This window comes from Melanerpes formicivorus, unplaced genomic scaffold (genome assembly GCF_026170545.1).
Source record: "Melanerpes formicivorus ecotype bairdi unplaced genomic scaffold, bMelFor1.0.p_v2 SCAF_25, whole genome shotgun sequence".
NCBI lineage: Eukaryota > Metazoa > Chordata > Aves > Piciformes > Picidae > Melanerpes > Melanerpes formicivorus.
Genome location: NW_027142377.1, coordinates 12,536,558 through 12,557,843, shown reverse-complemented (window position 1 = coordinate 12,557,843; position 21,286 = coordinate 12,536,558). Strand labels below are relative to the sequence as shown.

At 37.6% G+C, this 21,286-nt stretch overlaps 1 protein-coding gene across 1 annotated transcript in view; it reads left to right on the top strand.

Moving 5' to 3' along the window:
* Positions 1-20,216, top strand: part of SNTG2 (syntrophin gamma 2) — a 102,729-nt gene extending 82,513 nt beyond the window's left edge. The window contains exons 14-17 of the mRNA XM_068153401.1: positions 3,441-3,650; positions 11,309-11,401; positions 14,701-14,811; positions 18,926-20,216. Of these exons, the coding sequence (XP_068009502.1) occupies positions 3,441-3,650; positions 11,309-11,401; positions 14,701-14,811; positions 18,926-19,057 (546 nt within the window). The 3' untranslated portion in view covers positions 19,058-20,216. The remainder of the gene's footprint in view (positions 1-3,440; positions 3,651-11,308; positions 11,402-14,700; positions 14,812-18,925) is intronic.
* The last annotated feature ends 1,070 nt before the right edge of the window (positions 20,217-21,286 follow it).

Here is a 21,286-nt window from a genome sequence, read left to right as displayed (position 1 = left end):
TTGCAAATATCATAGTAGGTTTTATCGTACAAGGGCCAATAAGATGCATTTATGTGCCATGGAATTCTTTGATTTTTTTTTTCCACAAGCTAAAAATTGTGTCAGGCTTGGTTTAGTTTTTTTTAGCTTGTCCCAAGCAAAGACTTTGTGAAAAACATTAGCACTCTGTTTAACTGAATGACTGACAGAAGTTATTTTCTAAGAAGCTGCATCAGGTAGATTAACTTAGTTGTCTACTGTCTACTCAAAAACCACTTTGCAGGTGAGGTAGGGCTAGGTGAGAGCCTGCTTGCCTGAAAGAGTAAAAAGAAATGTATTACCGGGGGGGAGAGGAGGCAAACCCCTCTCATTCCACCCCACACAAATGTCCAAACAAAAGCCCCGCAGACAAATAAGTTGAAAAAATAATTAGCCTTTTCAGATGAAATGCTGCTTCACTGAAAAACTGCAGATCAACTTTAGCTCTTACTAGCTGCTGTCTTCTTTGCTGTTCCTCCTTTAACTATTTTACTAATGTTGAGTAGAAGAAAGCTTGTGGCTCTGTTACCTCTGTTACAGATTCTGACTTAACATTGGAGTGAAGGGGAACTGCTTGGCTTTTGGGTTTAGATTTGGGATGGGAGTATATTCTTTTCTGCTTTAAATGTTACTACCAATTTGAAACTCAGTCCTGTCTTGAATATTCTGGTAATTTCAAGGATGATCTAGCCCTAAAGTAAATTATGATACTTGTTTGGTAAGAAAAAGAGGTGGAAATAAACTATCCCAAGATTCAACTCTTTAATGTTCTTGACATTTTGGTAAATTAATGCTTAATTACCAGTCTTCATGAATACATTAGCTAAAGTGCAAAAGCTCAGATTGAACTCTTTCACCTCTTTTCTGTCGATTCTTTGGTATAAATGACAATAAGCAAAATGAGCAAATCCAAACAGCTAGGCAAAAAATCTTGGGATTCAGGTTTCTGTGTTGCAGACTGAATGATGGAGTTCATGCTGTAAAAACTTCCCTTTGGGGAGAGTGTTGGTAAGGATTTTCAGACCTAGTTAGAATTAGTGCAAAGCTGTGCTGGAGAGTGCTATTGTGTCTTCTCATTAAAGATGGGTTTTAAGGAGCGGTGAGCTTGCTACCTACTTGTAAACATCTCATCTGTGTTTATTGCAACACGAGTTAATAGTGGAAAATAAGGATCTAATATGGGAATTACATTTTAAAACAAAATGGCTTTTTTTTCTTTGTATACATACATAAAAATAGCCATTTGCATAGAATCATAGGACTGGTTTTGGTTGAAAAAGGCATTTAAGAACATTGAGTCCAACCATTACCTGTATCAAGTACTGTGATACTGTGAAGTCTGTGATTTGCATACACAAACATACATGTTCAGGTATGTCAGTTGCTATACATATATTTACTATAGATAGATAGATATAAATGTACTTGAATATTCAGAGACACGTATTGGTAGCAACCAGATGATAGAAAATGTAATCTCTTTTATCATGTTTTTCTTTCTATACCTTGCCTCATATTCCATATTTTCTGGAACTGTTACTGAAAATCTGTGATTTTCAGGGGTGAGGATATTAGAAGCACTTTTAAAAGCAACCCATATTTAAAAAAAAACCAACACATTTTCTTTTATTGCCTGGTGTTTTCACACATGGTATTTTCACACAGCACAATTTCATATACAGAGTAAAAAATATTAATATCATTGTCTGCAAGCCAGGATGAGCATCACTGGGTCTTGAAGCAGATGTAGATGGCACTACTTGTCACTCCTGCACACCAGATTATATGCGGGTATTTTGTTCAAATTCCTTTTCAAGAGTCTAGGAAGCACTGTAAGATGACTTTGAATTTCCTCAAGGCTGTTCTCTCCTCAGGTAGCTGAAGGGCCATTTTTGACAACAAAGTGCTTTGTACTCTGGTGGTATTATGTGCAGCTTCTGAGGTACCCCGCAGAACAACACCCATAAGTTTACCAGACCAAACATGGTTAAATTGCCTAAGATTAAATTTCCAGTTTATGATATTCAGTAATTCATCGGCACAAGCAAAATTTTCAGTTCCTATGTGAGCATTTTGATCCTGGTTGTGAATATGAAAGCAGTACATGGTGGGCTGTGTTAGCAGAGTATTCCTTTCCTCTGCCTTTCATTACTAAAAAGTGAATTTTCACTGCTGCCCAGCGAGGACACTTGTGTATGCATCTACACGGGGAGGGACGCAAGACCCTGCACATTTAAACACTTTACACATGTCAGAATATTTTTCATTACATTTGGATGCTCAGATTCCAGATGTTTTTGTGTGCATGGACTTTCAACTATGGCCTCATGAATGGATTATCAGAGGTTCTAGAAAACTAAATTCTAAATCTTTATAATCTAAACGTACATAAATCTTTACATCTGTTTAAGGCATATCTTGACTGTAAGCTTCTAGGACTTGAGTACCACTACAAAGCTGCATTCTAGCCTTTTCAAAACCAGTGAAGTCCAGTCAAACAGATCTTCTCAGGTGGAGTCAGGTCTCCTAAACCTAACCTTGAGTGCTAGAAAGAGAAAATTCTACTTATGAATTACTTTGCAAATTACTTTTTCTGTTCTTTCAATCTTCTCTGACCCGCATTCTTACAGAGAAATGGGGATAGGATTGGACTTGATCTTCGAGGTCTCTTCCAACCTTGGTGATACTGTGATACTGTGAAAGGGCCATTTCTGGTCCACAGAAATTTAAAGCATGCACAGAATGGAAATTCAGACACTTAAATTAGTCAGATGTGTAAGCAGTAGTTTTTTTATTTGGTTTTCTTTTTTTTTTGGTCTATGTTTATGTGAATCAAGAAAGTCTTGAAAGATTAGGGAAATTTCTGGTAAGGATCTGTTTTCATTTACAAAGCATTGCACTACAAGGATATTTTTTATTATGAAAGACTAATGTGAAATTTCTCTTCTCCATCTTGATGGTGGCAAGATAGAACTTTATCCCCTCTTGCAGTTGCAGAGCAGCATTGGCAGCTATTAGAGGACATTTAAAAGTTCACATTGTCATATCCAGAACTAGGTGTTTGATAAGAGAATGCATTTGGTAGTGTTTAGCATTTTGGAATGGCGTAGTATGCTCCTCTAAAGCTGGTACATGTTTCTTGCGTCGTATTCAGCCAACACAGGGATTTCCTTCCTTTTCACTGTAAACTCCTTTTAGGTTAGTTATGTATTACTTAGGTTACTTTAACAGTAATTTGGAACTACAGAAGCAGCTTGGGTTACAGGGCACAGGGTAAAGTGAATGAGAAGCAGAGAGAGAAGTTCTCTTTGAAGTTACTAATTATCAGAATATTTCTTCAGGGCAATTATTAACATAATGACATAACATATCCAGGTACTTTTTGATAGATGAAAAATCATATACTTGAACATGTCTTTCAGCTCTGGCTTGCTGATGATTACTGGCTACAAGCAAACTTGTATTTAGGTATTCATCAGGACTATGATCTTGAAGACCAGAGGCCATATTGTTTCAGCATTATGGTTGGACATGGCAAGAGTCATTATTTCAATGTAGAGCTGGGCAGTGAGCTGGCAGTGTGGGAGAAATCATTTCAAAGAGCCATTTTCTTGGAAGTTCAAAGAACAGGGGTAAGTAATGAATGGTTTAAATCCTGGAACCATTTCATCAGTAAAATCAATAGAACAAGTTTTTAGATTATTTGTATGCTTAATAATTGTGTCTGTGTCCTGAACACCCCCAGGGGTGGTAGCTCTACCACCTCTCTAGGCAGCCTGTTCCAATGCCTGACCACTTTTTCAGTAAAGAATTTTTTCCTAATATCCAATCTAAACATCCCCATTTAAATGTGGCTTGGTTCTGTTTACCGTTGGGGGCCCTCAAGTTCTCATATTTGACAGGGCTGTTTTCACCCTTAACCTTGTACATGTTCTTTCTAGTAGGAGTTTCTAGAGGAGAGTTGTATTTCTGTTAATATTCTGTCCCAGCTGATGCTCTCAAAAAGTAGATCCTTTAAAAAAAAAAAAAAAAAAAAGGGAAAAAACCAAAAATAAACAACAAAACAACACACCAAACACCTAAAATCCCCAACAACAACAAAAGCCCTCCTTTTTCTCCCTTTTTTGCAATGTAGGCACTCTCCAAAAATAAAAGGCTAGCATGTCTTCTCATATTAATGCTTTGACCCTTCAGGGTGCTCTTTTCAGTACTACTGGATTTTAGTCTATTTTGTTTCATTGTTGTCTTTTTAAAAGCTATTTTCTCAGTATTTTTCCTTCCCCTCAAGCTATTCTTTCCAAAGGAAATTATCTTGGCTAATCCGAGTCTTGGATACAATTGTTACATTAATGCAGAAACATTTTGAAAGGATGATTTGGGTCTTTGGGATGTTCAGTATCATTCAACAGGAGGAAAGAAGAGAAGATTGGAATAGTATTGGTAGTGGATAGAGGAAAGAATGATAGTAATACATTGCACTGTCAGCTGCAGAAAAATTGCAGTAACTGGTTTGGTATCTTAAAATGTTGTTAAATGGATGGTAGAAGCCAGAGAAGAGTCTACTTCACAAGATGGAAGAGCTCTCAGGAGACTCAAAAGAACATTCAGGAGGAAAGTTATCTACTGCAGTGTCTCTAAAATACCTGCGGTGATATGTAGTGAGGAGAGACAGACTCTCCTCATTTATCTGGCAACTTCTAAACACAAAGGAAAGTTTTCCCTTTGTGTTTCCAGCTGTGATGCAGATGCTTCAAGCTCTTTCCAGTCCTCATGAAGCTGAATAACCTAGTTTCATGAAACTATTTGCTTTGCTTGGACAAAACAAATTGTTTAGTAATAGTGCAAAAGGTAAAATAGGTCAGATTCTGGACTTCACTCACTCCTACCAGGTTAATCAAGTTTTTGTACATACAATACAAAAAGGTGAAATGCAATTGGCAATGCTGTCTTAGTTTTATGTCATGTCAATTACAAAGCATATATGAAACTACATTATATGTAGGAATACCCTTAAAACTGGAAACTTCACCACATCCAATCTCATGAAGTTCAGTAAGTCACAGTGCAGGGTCTTGCACCTAGACAAGGGCAATCTCAATATCATCACAGTCTTGGAGATTGTGAAATTGAGAGCAGCACTGCAGAAAAGAGCTTTGGGGTACTGGTGGATGAGAAGCTGGGTGAGATCCAAAAATGAAATGCACACTTGCAGCCCAGATGGCCCCTGGCATCCTGCACTGTATTAGAAGAAGCATGGCCAGCAGATCAAGAGGCCCCTCTACTCTGCTCTCCCTTGAGTACTGTGTCCAGCTATGAGACCCCAACACAAGAGAGACATAGGTCTGCTGGAGTGGGTCCAGAGGAGGGCCACAAAGATGATCTAAAGGTCAGAGCACTTCTGTGAAGACAGGCTGAAGGAATTACAGCTGTTCAGCCTGGAAAAGAGAAGGTGTGGAGGAGACCTCATAGAAGCCTTCCAGTACCTGAAGGGGTTTTAAACTGGAGTAGGGTACATTTAGGTTGGACATAAGGAGGAAGTTCTTCACAATGAAAGTGGTAAAACACTGGAATAGGTTGCCTGGGGATGTGGTTGAGGTCTCATAACTAGACACATTCAAGATCAGACTCAATGTGGCCCTGGGCAGCCTGATCTAGTTGGAAGGGTCCCTGCTCACTGCAAGAGGGTTGGACAAGATGACCTTTGGTCCATTCCAACCTGATGCAATCTGAATCTGTTGACATTTCTAATTAAAACTCTTTTTCAACTGTAAAATTTCAGGTCCAGTATCTACTCATCTTGACAAGTAATAGCTGGACCTAACAATGGTTAATGAGAAATTAGTTGATCTATCCATCTTCCTCTAGGTACACAGTTCCCTGCAGAGAGATGTTTGCTTCAGGCTGCATGTGGATGTAGCTCTACCCTCTGTGCGATAGTGAGTTAACACTTAATCCCAGTTATGTTTAAATTGTCTGAAATGCCAGTCTGTCCAGTGAGAGCTCTGCTGAGAAAACCTTTTCTGAGGCTCGCTGCTATAGTGTTGTGAGCATTACAGATTGTAAATAGATTAGATTAGATATTTACATCAGTTAGAGCAGCTGTCGTGTGGCAGGAATTTTCTTGTGAGCCTGGCTCAGGTTGTAATAGATGACATAAAGGCAAACGTTTCAAGTGTAGCAGTATCTTGAGCAAGCCAGCATTTAAAAAGTTAACATGCTCAACATAGGTGTTACCTTCCTAAAGCACAGAGCACGGTGCTAGCGTTGCTGCTGCTGAAAGCAACAGAAGCTTTCTTTGAAGTTCAGTGAAACTATAATGGGACACTATTGGAGTCCTCTGAAAAATCTTTCTTCTAGTGCTAGTTTCTCTTGCATAGATAAATGCTGAATCACAGCTGTGCATCAATGTTTAAAATAACCCCATAATGTTGTCTTGAATATCAGAGGACAGTACCATCTTTTGTAAGAGAATGTACCATTTTATCCTAAGAGCCAGTCAAGTATGTAAGGAACTTGTACATTCTTCTTCAACTGCAGATCTTGAAGGACTGTACAAGAATTTTAATCAGATCTAGTTTGTTTCTATAAGGTGGGTTTAATTGTACCTATCCATATCTATCACAGTTCCATAACATTTTAATTGTGACATGAAGAATTTCTTAAAGATATGACCAGGTGAGTGTATCTGCCACATTTTTACTCTCACAGAAATTGTTTCACAGATCCTTTTTCACAGTTATCTGGAAGAGGAGTACACCAGAAGTTGAGAAAGCTGTTCTGGATGAAATTTCTGAAAACTCTCATGTTTTTGATGAATGTCAAATCTCATCAGCATTTTATTTTCTCATATGTTGTGTGGATTCAGACTGAGAATGCTTTCAGTGTACTTTATAAAAGCATTCTGAAAGTTCTGCTTAAACACACAAAAGAATATCAGTGATATTTGGATAATATTAAGAAATTTTTTTCCTTCAAATTGGCAGCCCTGGAGTTTCCTTTTGATGTGATTGATCCGTTGACCAGTAATTGATTTCTAGAGAAAACTCTTACAATTGTTACTGTAGTGTGCGATTTAATAAGAATGAAAAGTAAATAGTTTCCTATGCATTTAGCCCATTCCTCTCTTCCTAGCCATCTCTATACAATTCACTTTCTTGAGTCTTTGTAAGATCATCCACTTTGAAAAACAAATCCTTTAACAGGGAAAAATACTCAGTTGTTATGTTTGAGATTTTTACTCACTTCTTGGACTTGGGTGCCTGATACCCATGAACCAAGTTTAAAACTTTTTGTTAGGTTAGCAGATGTGTTCACAAACACATGGCCTTCTTCTGAGGGGAAGAGTTATCATAAGTGATCATTATAAATGCATAAATTAACTGGCCTGTTGTTGAGCACACTTGTAAAGTCTCTTGTTGTTAGACAAAATCCTAAATCGGTGTTTGTTTCAGAGTACTGAAGCGGCCTGTCTCTTGACCTCTCTCTGTTGAGAGAACTGATGATATCAACACTAAAGAATCCTGCCTTTTTTTTAATTGTATTTTTTTCATCAAGAGGTAATTAACCTAGGCCTTCAATGCTAATTACTTTCCACAGATTCTGAGATGTGTGCATAGTCATGGAACATACTAATTAAAGTGGATAGCAAGAACAACAACAACAACAGAAAGTACTAAGTTCCCCAAGCCTCACAGTATTAGTTAACTATTATATTACAGTATCACCAAGGTTGGAAGAGACCTCAAGGATCATGGAGTCCAACCTGTCACCACAGACCTCATGACTAGACCATGGCACCAAGTGCCACATCCAGGCCCCTCTTGAACACCTCCAGGGATGGTGACTCAACCACCTTCCTGGGCAGCACCGTCCAATGACGAATGACTCGCTCGGTGAAGAACTTTCTCCTCACCTCCAGCCTAAACTTTCCCTGGTGCCGCTTGAGACTGTGTCCTCTTGTTCTGGTGCTGGTTGCCTGGGAGAAGAGACCAATCCCTTCCTGGCTACAACCACCCTTCAGGTAGTTGTAGAGAGCAATGAGTTCATCAGGTCCAACCCCCCTGCCAAAGCAGGATCACTTAGGGTAGTCTGCACAGGAATGCATCTAGGTGGGCTTTGAAAGTCTCCGCAGAAGGAGAGTCCACAGCCTCCCTGGGCAGCTTGTTCCAGTGCTCCATCACCCTCACTGTAAAGTTTCTCCTCATGCTGAGGTGAAATCTTCTATGTTCAAGTTTGAACCCATTGTGTCTTGTCTTATTACTGTGCACCACCAAAAAGACCTTGGCCCCCTCCACTTGACACCCACCCCTCAGATATTTATACACATTGATGAGATCGCCTCTCAGTCTTCTCAAGGCTAAACTGCCCCAAGTGTCTCTGTCTCTCTTTACAGGGGAGACACTCAAGACCCCTAATCATCCTTGTGGCTATCTGTTGGATTCTCTCCAGCAGTTTTCTGTCTTTCTTGAACTGGGCAGCCCAAAACTGGATGCAGTATTCCAGGTGTGGTCTCACCAGGGTAGAGTAGACGGGTAGAAGAACTTACCTAGACCTGCCAGACACACTTTTCTTGATGCACTCCAGGATACCATTGGCTGCCTTGGCCACAAAGGCACAAGCTGCTTTCCAGCAGGGCAGCCCCTAACGTGTACTGGTGCCTGTTGTTATTCCTCCCCAGATGCAGGACCCTGCACTCATCATTATTAAACTTCATGAGGTTTCCCTGCACCCAGCTCTCCAGCCTGTCCAGGTCATGTTGGATGGCTGCACAGCCTGATGGGGTGTCAGCCAATCTCCCCAGTTTTGTATCATCGGCAAACTTGCTGAGGGTACTCTCAATCCCCTCATTCAGGTCGTTTATAAAGACATTGAACAAAACTGGACCCAGTACTGATCCCTGGGGAACACCACTGGCCACAGACCTCCAAGTTGACCCTGTGCCACTGATGACAACCCTCTGAACTCTGTTGTTAAGCCACTTTGCAATCCACCTCACGGACCAGCCATCTGTGCCACATTTTCTGAGCTTTTCTGTGAGGATGTTATGGGAGACAGACAATCACTCTACCACATTTGCTGATGTTGCAAATTTTCATACATGTATGAGCTGTGTAAATTAATGTGGCTATTAGGGTACAGGTGTATGACTGAAAAATATTTTAAGGCATGCCTTAAGGTTGATGACCTTGTATATTCTCATCTACCTCTGCTTACAATCCCCAAATCCTTTGTGATAAGCTTATATTAGACCTAATCACAGAAAAAAATGTCATTTATATTTGGTAAGGAAGATTATTTTAAACAGTCTATTCTGTTGCTTAAACTGTGATTTCTCAAGCTGGCTGATGTGCAGTGCTATTTTATGTCCTGAAAGATTCTCTAACAGACATCTAAGCCTCTCTCTCTTATGCTAAACTTCCATATAAACATATTCTGTCTGTCTCTAGTATTCCTCTGCAAGTAATTTCCAACTCAGTGCCACTCTTTGCAAATATTGACTATTTGTAAAATACTCCAGGCTAATTATTTATTCATAGTTCATTTTAGTATTCACCATTTGTGGCTGAGCAATTAGATGCTTACCCATTGGGGAAATCTAGCATGTTTCATAAACTGCTTTGCTGACTCAAAGCCCAGCGCATCTATAACCTTTTTAATTGGAAAATAATGAAGAATAATTTATGACTGATGCTTAATGCCATCTCATAATTACTGAATAAAATGTAGGGATGTTTGAATGTTCCAATTTAATATCAGTCACTGAAATATACTTAAATGTCAAATAATATAATATTTGAACACCAATAAGCAAAATAATGTACATATTTGTCATTTATTATCTATACTAATAAATCAATTTCATTCCCACCCTTTTTCAGAATCCTTCATGAGATGTCCTATTTGTAACTCAGAAATGGATATTTTAGTATAACTGTTATTTGAGTAAAACTTCTTTTATTATAAAATGATTTTATATCATTTTTGTTTGGTTTAGTATGTTGCTTATTTTACTATAACTGTGAATAGTTTCAGTAACAGTAGGATGAGGAATTTACAATTACTAAATGTGGAAGTTTTAAATTGTGCTAAAAATCTTAAACTAAAAGGACAGTTTTCAACTTCAAGCAAAAAGCTTTATTAAATAAAGCTTTGAATCTCCTCTAGGCCCTTCTTGTATTAAAAGCATTTGGGAGGGAATCTAAAGAAACCATCCAGATGCAAACCTTGTATGAAACCACATCTCTGTGTGAAGCAATGTTGCAGCTTATGAATCATTAATGAGAGCAAAATAATGCTCCCTTGGAGGCAAAAAAACAAAAGGTCAAAGATTTCCCAAGTCATGAGGGTATCATGCTTACAATGGCTGGTGGGGTGAGAAAAAGCTGGAGAAGGGGTCTGAGCTCTGCTGATGCTGAAGGCTGTGGTATTTTTGCCATTAACTCTGAATGGTGAATGTCGAGCTGTTTAGAAGCTTTTTCAGGTGCTTTCAGAATCCACCATAAACCAAATTTTCCTAGTCTTAAAAACACATATAAAGAAGAATGGCAGTGACTTTTTACCGTAAATCTATTCAGAAGTTTAAACATAATTTTTGTGTTTTATTCATGAAAGTGTTTTCTTTCTAGCCTGAGAGGTGATCAGAGAGTTGTTGTATAGTACAAAAAAAGACAAGGAGCTGCTTCAGGGAGTCACTAAGATGATGAGGAGACTGGAACCTGGGGCTGGGGCTGTTCAGACTGGAGGAGACTGAGGAAGGATTTCATTAGTGATGATCAATATCTAGAGGGCAAGTATCAGGACAATGGAGCCAGAATTCTCAGTGGTATTCAGTGACAGGATAAAGGGTAGTAGACACAAACTGGAACACAGGAGGTTCCATGCAAACATAAAGAAAAAATTCTTCCCATTGAGAGGGGCAGAGCACTGGAACAGGCTGCCCAGAGAGGTTGTGGAGTCTCATTCTCTGGAGGCATTTAATTGGATGTTTGAAATATTCAGATTTGGCTTTGTTTGCTTTGTGTTTCATTTTCTAAGAGATGGTTTCCAAAAATATGGTATTTAATTTGTGGAAGACCAATTCAAAATACAAAGACTTCTTGTAGGTGTCTGGCTGACAGATCTGATGCTGCAGTCAGATTTTGTGACAGTTTTAAAAGATAATAATATAAAGCAGTACCAGTGTTGCCAGCTGAGTGCCTTATCACACAAAATACTGCATAAAATCTTGTTTTTGTATGATTAGTCCTGATAATGATTGTTCTCTCAAGAAACCATCCCTTCTGTTTTCCAGTCTAAAACATATATGTGCAGCTGGCAAGGGGATAGTCTGAGTTTCACAGTTGACTTTGCTCTGGGATTTACCTGTTCTGACAGTAAAACCAAGGTAAGAGGGAAAACAAAAGAAATCTTTTCTTTTGCTTTTACTGAAATTGTCAGTAGCTACTTTATGTTGGTCAGTCACAGTAAATATTTTGTGTTGGTGTTGAGTATTTCTTATTCAAATGTACTGTATCACAGTATAACTAAGGTTGGAAGAGACCTCGAGGATCATCGAGTCCAACCTATCAACACAGACCCCATGACTAGACCATGGCACCAAGTGCCACGTCCAATCTGTACTTTATATGCCACAAACTGAAGTGTAGTCAATTTGAGATTTGAAAGAGACAATTATACTTTTACCCTAGCATGTTAAGGGACATTTTAGAGAAAGATATAAAAAAGGTAATTTTCTTCCAAGTATTAAAAACACAGGAAGGTTATATTTAACAGAAAACTTGGTTTCTTGTAATGATGAAACTTCAAGATTTTAAAAAGACTACAAGTCATGAAAAAAATGAAGTGTTACCTGATTCTATTTGTTTTGAAGCTACAGATATCAAGTAGGATTAATTATTTTTCCATCAGAAGAAATTTAGGTCATGTCAAAAATAAACAGAATAAGGGCAAATGCATTTCAAAATCATAATCTATAAGATTAAATTCAGTTATCTTCCAAAGCAGTGGCTATGTATAAAGTGCCTACAGGGAATATTTTATGACACATGTCAACTTCCAAGCCTTTTCTATACTTTTCCCATTTTATGTGTAATTTATCAATACTTTAAATGATTCTAAATGGATTTATACATTTATTTGCTAGTAGAAGGAAGCATACAGGAGAAAAAAAATGTTTCTGCATTACTAGTGCTGTTACATTAGTACTCTTGAAATATGAGGCGTTGGAACAGGCTGCCCAGGGAGGTGGTGGAGTCAGCATCCCTGGAGGTGTTCAAAACCACGTGTAGATATGGCACTTCAGGGCATGGTCTAGTGGGCATGGTGGTGTTGACTTTTGTCACTTGGATTTGAGGATTTTAGAGGCCTTTTCCAGCCTTCATGATTCTGTGATCATCAACTCCAAATTGAACGGGTACTTTCAAAATACGTAATAAAGATGCTGCAATCAGTCACTCCCAGTGAAGAGGAAACATACTGCCTTTTGAAACACTGACACAAGAGCTACATTTGGAGTGTTGCTGTTATGGGCTGCTGCAGCTAGAATGCCCAAATTTACTGAAATCTTTGTGCAGAGAATTAATGACTAACTTCATTGTTGATTGAAAATGTTGGCTGATTTCATTAAGTGTGCTGTCCTATGAGGTAGCATAACAATTGCGGAACTCCATTTGAATACCTTTCTCTGCCTCAGGGGATACTGCACTCTGAAACTGGGCCGTTTGCACAGTTGTACATATTTTGCAGGTAGCTACAAATTAACAATAAAAAGTAACCTCAGTTTGGACTGTAGCAAACAGCCTATAGAAATGATTGATTGGGTGTACTCACACCTTTAAAATTATACAGTTCTTTACTGCTGGGACTTTGAGCTATAGCATCTACCTCCAGTATTGATGAGGAGAAGGGCATGTGTTGTTTGCCTAAGGAGAAATGCCATCAGATAGATTTATTCTGTGTTAAACTGTAAAAATCTGGAGAGCTCAAGTACATTTATTGCTCGTCTGTGTGAGAGCTGAAGGTGTTCTTTGCATTCTCAAGCTGAGAATGGATGGCTTCTGCAGTTCACTTTCACATAATTGTTAGCTGGAACTGTGTTTCTCCATACTCACAGCGTCTTCAGAATATTTCCTGCCAACACTGCATAGCTTGTTGAAGTGGTCAAGGAATTAAATTTCAATGGCTTTTATTTTTTTTTTCTCTTCAAGATATTAAGTTTCATACTGTCATAGAATTGTTTTGGTTGGAAAAAGCCTTGAAGATCATCAAGTCCAAACATTATCTAACTTGACCAAGTCTGCTGCTAAACCATGTCCCCTTGCACTATACCTCTGCATCTTTTAAACACCTTCAGGGATGAGGATTCTATCACCTTTCTGGGGTTCCTCCAGTTTGTGAGAACCCTTTTTCAGTCAAGAAGCTTCTTCTCATATCCAGCCTAAACCTCCCCTGGTGCAACCTGAGGCCTTTTTCTTTTGTCCTGTCACTTGTTGCCAGGAGGAGACTGACATCCACAGCATCTAATTAGACTATAGGCAACTAATTATAGTCACCTGTTGATGTAAAGAATGCTCTGACACCACCACAGCAGGTGGTCATACAGCCTTATTAAAATGAAGGCCAGGCCCCGTCTATGGCTGCAGCTGCACTCATTGAAACCTGCTCTTTTTGCAATCCGGAAAATAATCTTAAAAGGGCTTTCTTACTACAAATGACAAAATAAAGAGGACAAGAACTTTCATGGTGGGTTGATAGTGGATGGATGCCAGGTGCCCACCAAAGCTGCTCTGTCACTCCCCTCCTTAGCTGGAAGAGGCAGAGAAAATACAAATAACACAGGGCTCATGAGTTGTGGTAAGAGCAGTGAGACGTCCCATCAGTTACTGCCATGGGCAAACCAGACTCGAGGAAATTCGTTTAAGTTATTACCAATCAAATCAGAGCAGAGTAATGAGTATTTTCAGGGGATCAATAGAAAACATCCAAGTAAATACAGAAAATTACATTGGTTTAAAAAATCATTTCCCAATATTGTTGTTTTAAATTTCATCTCCATAACTGTTAATGCATACCTGACAGTCTTAGATTTGCCAACAGCACTAAGATGCTGTGCGTGAGTAGGAGACCAAGAAGGCTAAAATTCTTGCATGTTTTACAAGCAACTACATAACATAGAGTGTACTTTTGTGCTTTGTGAGACTGCATTCAATAGTAATATCTTTTGCATTTCTATGGCTTGTTTTACCTGAGAGTTTTGCACATTGCACACGTCACTGAATTCAGCTTTGCAACAGCTGTGTAAGATGTTATTATCTATGTTATGTAGATGAGCCAGATGATATATGAAAGGTGAAGATATGGTATGGAATTGTGTTCATAGTAAAACTGAGCCAAATGTCCTCATGGATCTTTCTAGAATTAAGCTTTTGCCATGGATTTTCATAGTACATAGGCAACTGAAACATGTACAGATAATTTCTAAACAATTAATTAGTGACCATTAATGCTGCATCATTTGCTTTCATATATGATAGAGTTGTTTGTATTTGCTCCTCAACCAGCCTGATATCATGTTCTATGCTTACTGCCCTAATGTTTTATCTGAATATGTAAACATTGATCATCTATCTATAGTTCTAGATAAGAGCATGTATCAGTCCTTAATCAGTTTTTTTCTCTCCTTAGAACATCTTGTGGAGGTTCAAATTCTCTCAGCTCAAAGGCTCCTCAGATGATGGGAAAACAAGAGTAAAATTGCTTTTTCAGAATCTGGATACCAAACAAATTGAGACAAAGGTAAGCAGCATCTTCATTCTCAGTCTACTAACAAATGGCACTCCATTACTACCAAGGCATCCAAAATTTCATTTATTACTCCGCATACGTATGGAGAACTCTTCGTCACAGGATTTTTTTTCTTGCTATTCTCTAGAAACTCTACAACAAACAGAATTTGAGGCAGTATCTATAGATTGGTTACACTGTTTTTTTACACTGTTGCTGAGTTGTGTTATGATGGTGTTTTACTGCTTCAGAAAGATTACTCTGTGAAGTTGTTTAGTTAACCTATACTATATATAATACCTAAAACCTACTTTTGAAAAGAGTAAATAATAATAATAATAAAAAATAAAACTATGTAAGTGCCAAATACAGTTTTAAGCTGCTATAGACTTAAAATTTTAAGCAAATGCAAGCTTAAGGTTTACCAATAACATAAGAGAACATCTGATATTTAATATCTTAGAAAAGATATTCTTGCAAGAGGCCAAACAATCCCTGAAACCTCTTGGTTCTACCATGAATTAAGAGCACTCTTACTCTCTTTACTTGTTCTTTTTTTAACAAATGATATGGTTATCATTTCAATCTGATTTAAACAATATGCTGAAGAATCCAGGAATAATAGTTGTGCTTTTATCAGTGACTAATAAACTCTGAGGCTTACCCATGTCTTTAAAGAAACCATGAAATGCACAGGGCACAATAATACCATTTCTCAGTGTCTCCATTATCTGCTTTTATGTGACACAGGCTCATGTCTTGTTCAAATAGTGATTCAACAGCTCTGGGAAGCAATCAATAAAATTAAGTGTGTGTGTGTGGTAATGTTGCAACAGACTTGTCAAGCTCTTTATGATACGTAATAACTCTAACTCAGGTAGGTGGACAGCTGAAACAAGGACATACATTTTTCTTGGCTGTGCACATGTGCTGATAGAGGCCAGTGCAATGTGCACATTTTTTTTGTTCTCAGTACCAGCAGGCAGCTTTTCAGTCTTGTTCTTCCGCTGCTTTAATCCAATCCTCGATGTTCTCTTGCTGCCTTCCTTTTTGTGCTTTTATTGTACCTAATCCACTTATTACAATACATATAGTAAACTGAAGTAGCTTTGGTTAAGGAAATATTAGACATGCACAGATTCTTCTAAATACACCAAGAATAAATTGACAATGTTAATTAAAGAAAGAAGCAGCTCTCATAGATAAGAACTCTGTATAAGTTGAAAGTGTGTAGAACCAATGTAGAAAAATGTAAGGCTTTGTGAAGGGCTCTCTTCTATCAGTTCATTTGGCTACACTTGGTTAATTTGGAATATCAGAACCTGAGCTGGAATTGTTGGATTAGTTCAATTGATTCTGGAGCAAATCTCAGATTAATGGGAGTGGTTTTATATTTGTAGAATGTAGCGTTTTTAAAGATGGTCATTTAGGAGCTAAGGGACTTCGTAGTTAAGTAATGGGTAGACTTGATGATCTTAAAGGTCTTCTCCAACCAAAATGATTCTATTGTGTGATAAACCCTTTACTTGAGGTGAGAATTGATATACTGAGGCCTCGTTTCATACTGAGTTGTATTTCACTAATAATCATGAGAGTATACTTCATTTTCATTTTATAAAGCTTAGACAATGAGAGTCAATGGCACTTTTTTCTTTTTCTGGACGTGTTTATATTAATTTCATACTAATATTTAGAGTAGACAACTACTGTCAATAAAATATGTTTAAGAAACTTGCGTCATACTTGCTCCAAAGCTATCAATCAGAATAGAAAGAGCAGTGGTTGTATTCTCCAAAATATCAGAGTGAGGATTACAGGGGCTTAAATTCATCAGAGGATTTTAACCAACAATCACCCTTCATTTTTCTTTCACAATGAGATCTAATTTTGACTGTGAGGCTCAAATGGTTACTTCAGCAACCAAATGCCAGTTATTTGCAGTTACCTAAGTGCTTAGTTTGATGAAAGTTCTCAAGAGATCTTTCTTCTTTTAGGATAATTATCTCTTAATTTGTTCAGCAGCAGGTGTGCAAAAGCAGAAGGATGAGAGACTTTTGCATCTTCCCTTGTTGTTAGCAGATTTTTCTCCTTATTTAACTAGCTGTGAATAATAGCAAATAGCATATTCTGCTTATTGATCATATTGGTTTATGCTCCTATCTTTTCTAATTAGGAATGCTTTGCATTTGCTTTTGTAATGCTGGAAGTGTCTGTATATTGTATTTTGTGTCAAGGTATAGTAACCTGTTTTGAATTGCTTATTGCCTCGACTGTTGGCATTAAAACTAGCTATGCAGTGTTTCTGAATTCAGGTATTTCTTCTTAGAACGCTGTAGGAAAACTGCTCCAAATTTTCAGAGAAGAATTTTGATGGGAGAGAAAAATAATTTCCTTTATGTTAACACATTCTCAAATCTTTTAAATTGAAAATTCTGGTTTTTCCAGCTTCTGGAAGGAGTTAAAATTGGTTTGTCTATGATGACCCACCCAGACAAATTAGTATGCTAATCAAACAATGTCTGCTTGCATATTCTTTGCAAGATGCAGTAGCTGAAGGCATTGTTCTCTTGGGCTGCTTTGTGCACTGAACAAGCACTATAAGGAGGAGAATTTGCTGTTGCAAGTGTATCAAGTCTGAGAAGGTTTTTCCCTATAGTTTTTGTGGATGTTTCATACAGGATAAAGGTATTTGTAAGACCTCTTACACCATAGGAAGCGCGTATCTTGGGACATTGTTGAATATCATTCTATTACTTTTCATTGTCCAGTAATATTGCTTATAGCCCCTTATGCTGAGGAGAGTAGATGGTAATAGAAAATTACATTTTTCTGAGAATACATTTGCTTAGTGGGAAATAAAATCTCAGAGGTAATAAACTATGTATGCCTGGCATTGTAAAGCAACTACACAATTAGGAAAAAAAATCAGGAGAATCTCCATATAGTGGAATAGAGCTTTCAAATATTCTCAGAGTATAATATTTTGGGTAGGTTTTTTTTTGTTTGGTTTTGATTGGTTGGTTTTGGTTTGGCTTTTTTGGTCACTCCTTTTTTCTCTTTTCCTTTACTGCTCCCCACTTCTTACTCATTTCTTCTTTGCAAGTGTGATTCCCCCATCAGTTGTGGTGTTACCTGCTCTGCACCTCCTACTGCATTGGCCTTATTGCCTTTTTGGGGGGAATTTACTTGAAATCTAAATATTCTGTCTGAGGCAGAGATTTTTCTTGAGATGATACCATAAAATGCTGTTATAGGAAAAGCAGAAGTCCAGTGCTTTGCTTTTTGTTTAAAGGCAAGCGTAGAGTGTGCCTTGACAGACTTGTGATTTAGCCAACATGTTGAAACAAATGTCTTCTCCCCAAGCCAAAAACTGACCCAAGCATCTCCACAATATTTACCAGATGCAGATTTTACTGCTAGTAGTACCATGTAAATTGAACCTGTTCCTTGTACTATATTTGTTGTCATTGTCAAAATACCACTATGTTTCTGTCTGGGGAGATTGGGAAAAAGAACTTTAACTTGTGCTCAGAAGATGAAGTATGTTATAAAAAGTCAAGGGAATCTAAGAACTAGTTAGGATTGATTCTACCTTTCTTTGTTAATTTAGTCATATGAATTTCATACCTAGCCATATTTCTACACACAGCTATGGTGTGACTTTACCTTAGCTTCCACTCTGCCTCTGGCCTCCCAGCTTACTTGTCAGACTCCTTCAGAGGCTGCTGAAGTATGTGTCCTCTTCACCCTCCTCAGCTGTGCCTTGACATCAAGCATCAACAAGGATCCTTACCTTATCAAATACTTTAAAATATGTTGCAATATTTGAATGTTCTTGCATGTTCATCTCTTTCATTGTCCAAGCTAACTGAAAAGTAAGAAATAAATTAACACAGAGAAGTGAATTTTCATGCAGCTGTCAGTGAATGAGGTACAAATACACATCTTTTATTCTTAACACTTTTAACTTCATCATTTCAGCTAAAGATTCAAATTTTAAAGTCTGTTGTCCTGTGCTGACTAGTCTGTTCTGTATTTATATAAAGTGTTTATAAACCTGCATATGAATTCACATTTTCTCTCTCTCTCTCTCTCTCTTTTTTTCCCCTCTTACTTCCCCTTTTAGGAACTTGAATTTCAGGATTTGACGGCAGTTTTGCACTGTATTCACTCCTTTATAGCAGCAAAAGTGGCATCTGTGGATCCAGTATTCATAGACAGTCAGAGTGTTGCAAGAAAGTATATGTACACTAACTGACTCCAGTTTATATGTTGTGACTCCGGAAAGTAAATTGTTTCATGCACAATATTGCAACTTTGTGATTTTACGAGAGGCCTGAAGTTGTGCTGCCTGGAACACTAAGAGTTTTCACAATCTGTTAAACATTTTGAATTCACAAGTTTTCAAATATTAAGTCAAACTGAATCAGTTTGTCATCTTTAGCATTAATATGAAATTCTAAGTGAATTTTCATTTGATAGTATTTGTGCTGTCACTCCCATTTCTGCTCTCATGGTCATACATGCTCCTCATTAGACAGAAATGTGGAACAACATTTCAAGAGTGTGTGTCCAAAGTTTGGCTTCTGTGTCTGTTTTGAGAAGTGCTTGGCGCACAGACAATTTCTACAGCTTTAGCTGTAGAAAAGAACTAATTACTGAAGATAACTACTTTAGGAATTGAACTTTTATCTTGCCTCTGTATGTTTGAAAAATTACAGTTCCACGGTCCAGTTCATTCGAGGCCTCAGAGTTTAGCGCTGGCAAAACACAAAGTACTCTATCTCAGATGAAGGAAAAGACTTAAGCACACACTTGACTCAAAGCGTATCAAGTAGCCTCAGTGTATGCATAAGGTAATGTTGAGATTGTATTTAAATATCATAGCAGATCAACTGAAGAGCTTTAGACTCTGCTGAGAAGCCTAACTGTAGGCACACAATTTTAGAAAACTTGCCATAGGGTTTTCTTATCTATTAATAAAGCTTCCATGAATCATTTATTTATTCATCCATAAATTGCCTTGACACTATCCCTTGATGTGATGTTCTGTATGGATGCTCCCAGTGCAGGATGAACATAACAAAACATAAAGATTTTTCTCAGCCATCTACCTTATTTTTCCCTACAGCTGTAATGCTGACTTACACACAAGTGCAATGGCTTTGTCCTTGCTAAGGAAATAATATGGTTCAGCTCTTGACCTTCCTTTTGAAATCATCTTCTTATATGCACAGATAATGCTGCCTGCTATTGAAAAATGCTTTAAAAAGAAAGCATTTTAATCATGGGGCATATTCCCTTTAACCCAACGTTTCAGATTTCTCTGATAGATGTCTCAGTTCTCAAGTACTGTTTTGAGGCAGAATCAGGCAAATCTTTATTTTTTTCAAGAAAACAGAGCAATCAAAAAATCAAGCAAGAAGAATATCCTTAAGCAAGAGGAATATCCTAAATAGATGCAAGGGATATGGAGAAATTTCATTAGTCTTCCCTAAGTTTTAGGAGTCTAGTAAAGTGTCCTGCTAAAAGTAAAAGCCTGAAGGTACTGTATCTTAAGGGAAAGAGGTAGGTGCCTTTGACAGCTCTCAGGTGAGGAGGTATTTTTCATAACATCAGTGCTTAAGTTTGATCAGAGAAGTTGCCCCCCTTGGGTCTTGAGGTGGTTAATTTCTTTGGAAGGCCATAATGGGGCTTCAGGTACATAGGTTAAATGGATGCTTTTCTGTTCCACCTATAGCTTAGGCATCATTAAAGTGCTTGAAGTAGGTGGTTTGATCCTGCCATTAGGATTACCTGTTGCCAAATGCGGGATAACATATCTATATCCACATAACATATCCACTGATTTTAACAACAGGAATTCTACAAGTCCTGTGTTGTTTAAAGGACTGATGCTGTTTGCAAGGAGGTATAGTAAGAGTGTCAACTCATGTTAAAACAGTATTTATCAAATTGGGGAAATATTTTTCTTTGTTATAGATAAATACTTACAAGGATTATTTTTTTAGCAAATGTAATCTCTATTTTATATTACAGTTTTTTAAATAAATCAATCAAAAAATGGTCATTCTCAAACATACTTTGTTCAAAATATTTCACTTTAAACTTTCAGTTTTAATTTCAGCTCTTTGTATTTACTGAGATTTTAGCTTTCACAAGTTACTGTATTAAAACTAGAATTGCATTCTTACGACCAGTTCTCAGTTGTTAGCATGAGCAGCTGTAAATGACGGTGTCTTGAGGATGAAGAGTGGTGGAATCACTTGAACTTCTTTTAATGCTGTTTTCTCATACATGGAATTCAACACTTACAGGGAACATTAGAAAAACTCTACCAGCTGGTACTTAATTGATACTACAGTCAGGCCTCTAGACTTAATGCTTTCAGTACCAAGTGATTTAAAACAGAGCGTGTCTCCCAATATACTGTACACAAACATTTTACAGAAACTGAACTTAGTTTATTAAATAACTTCTGTAATGC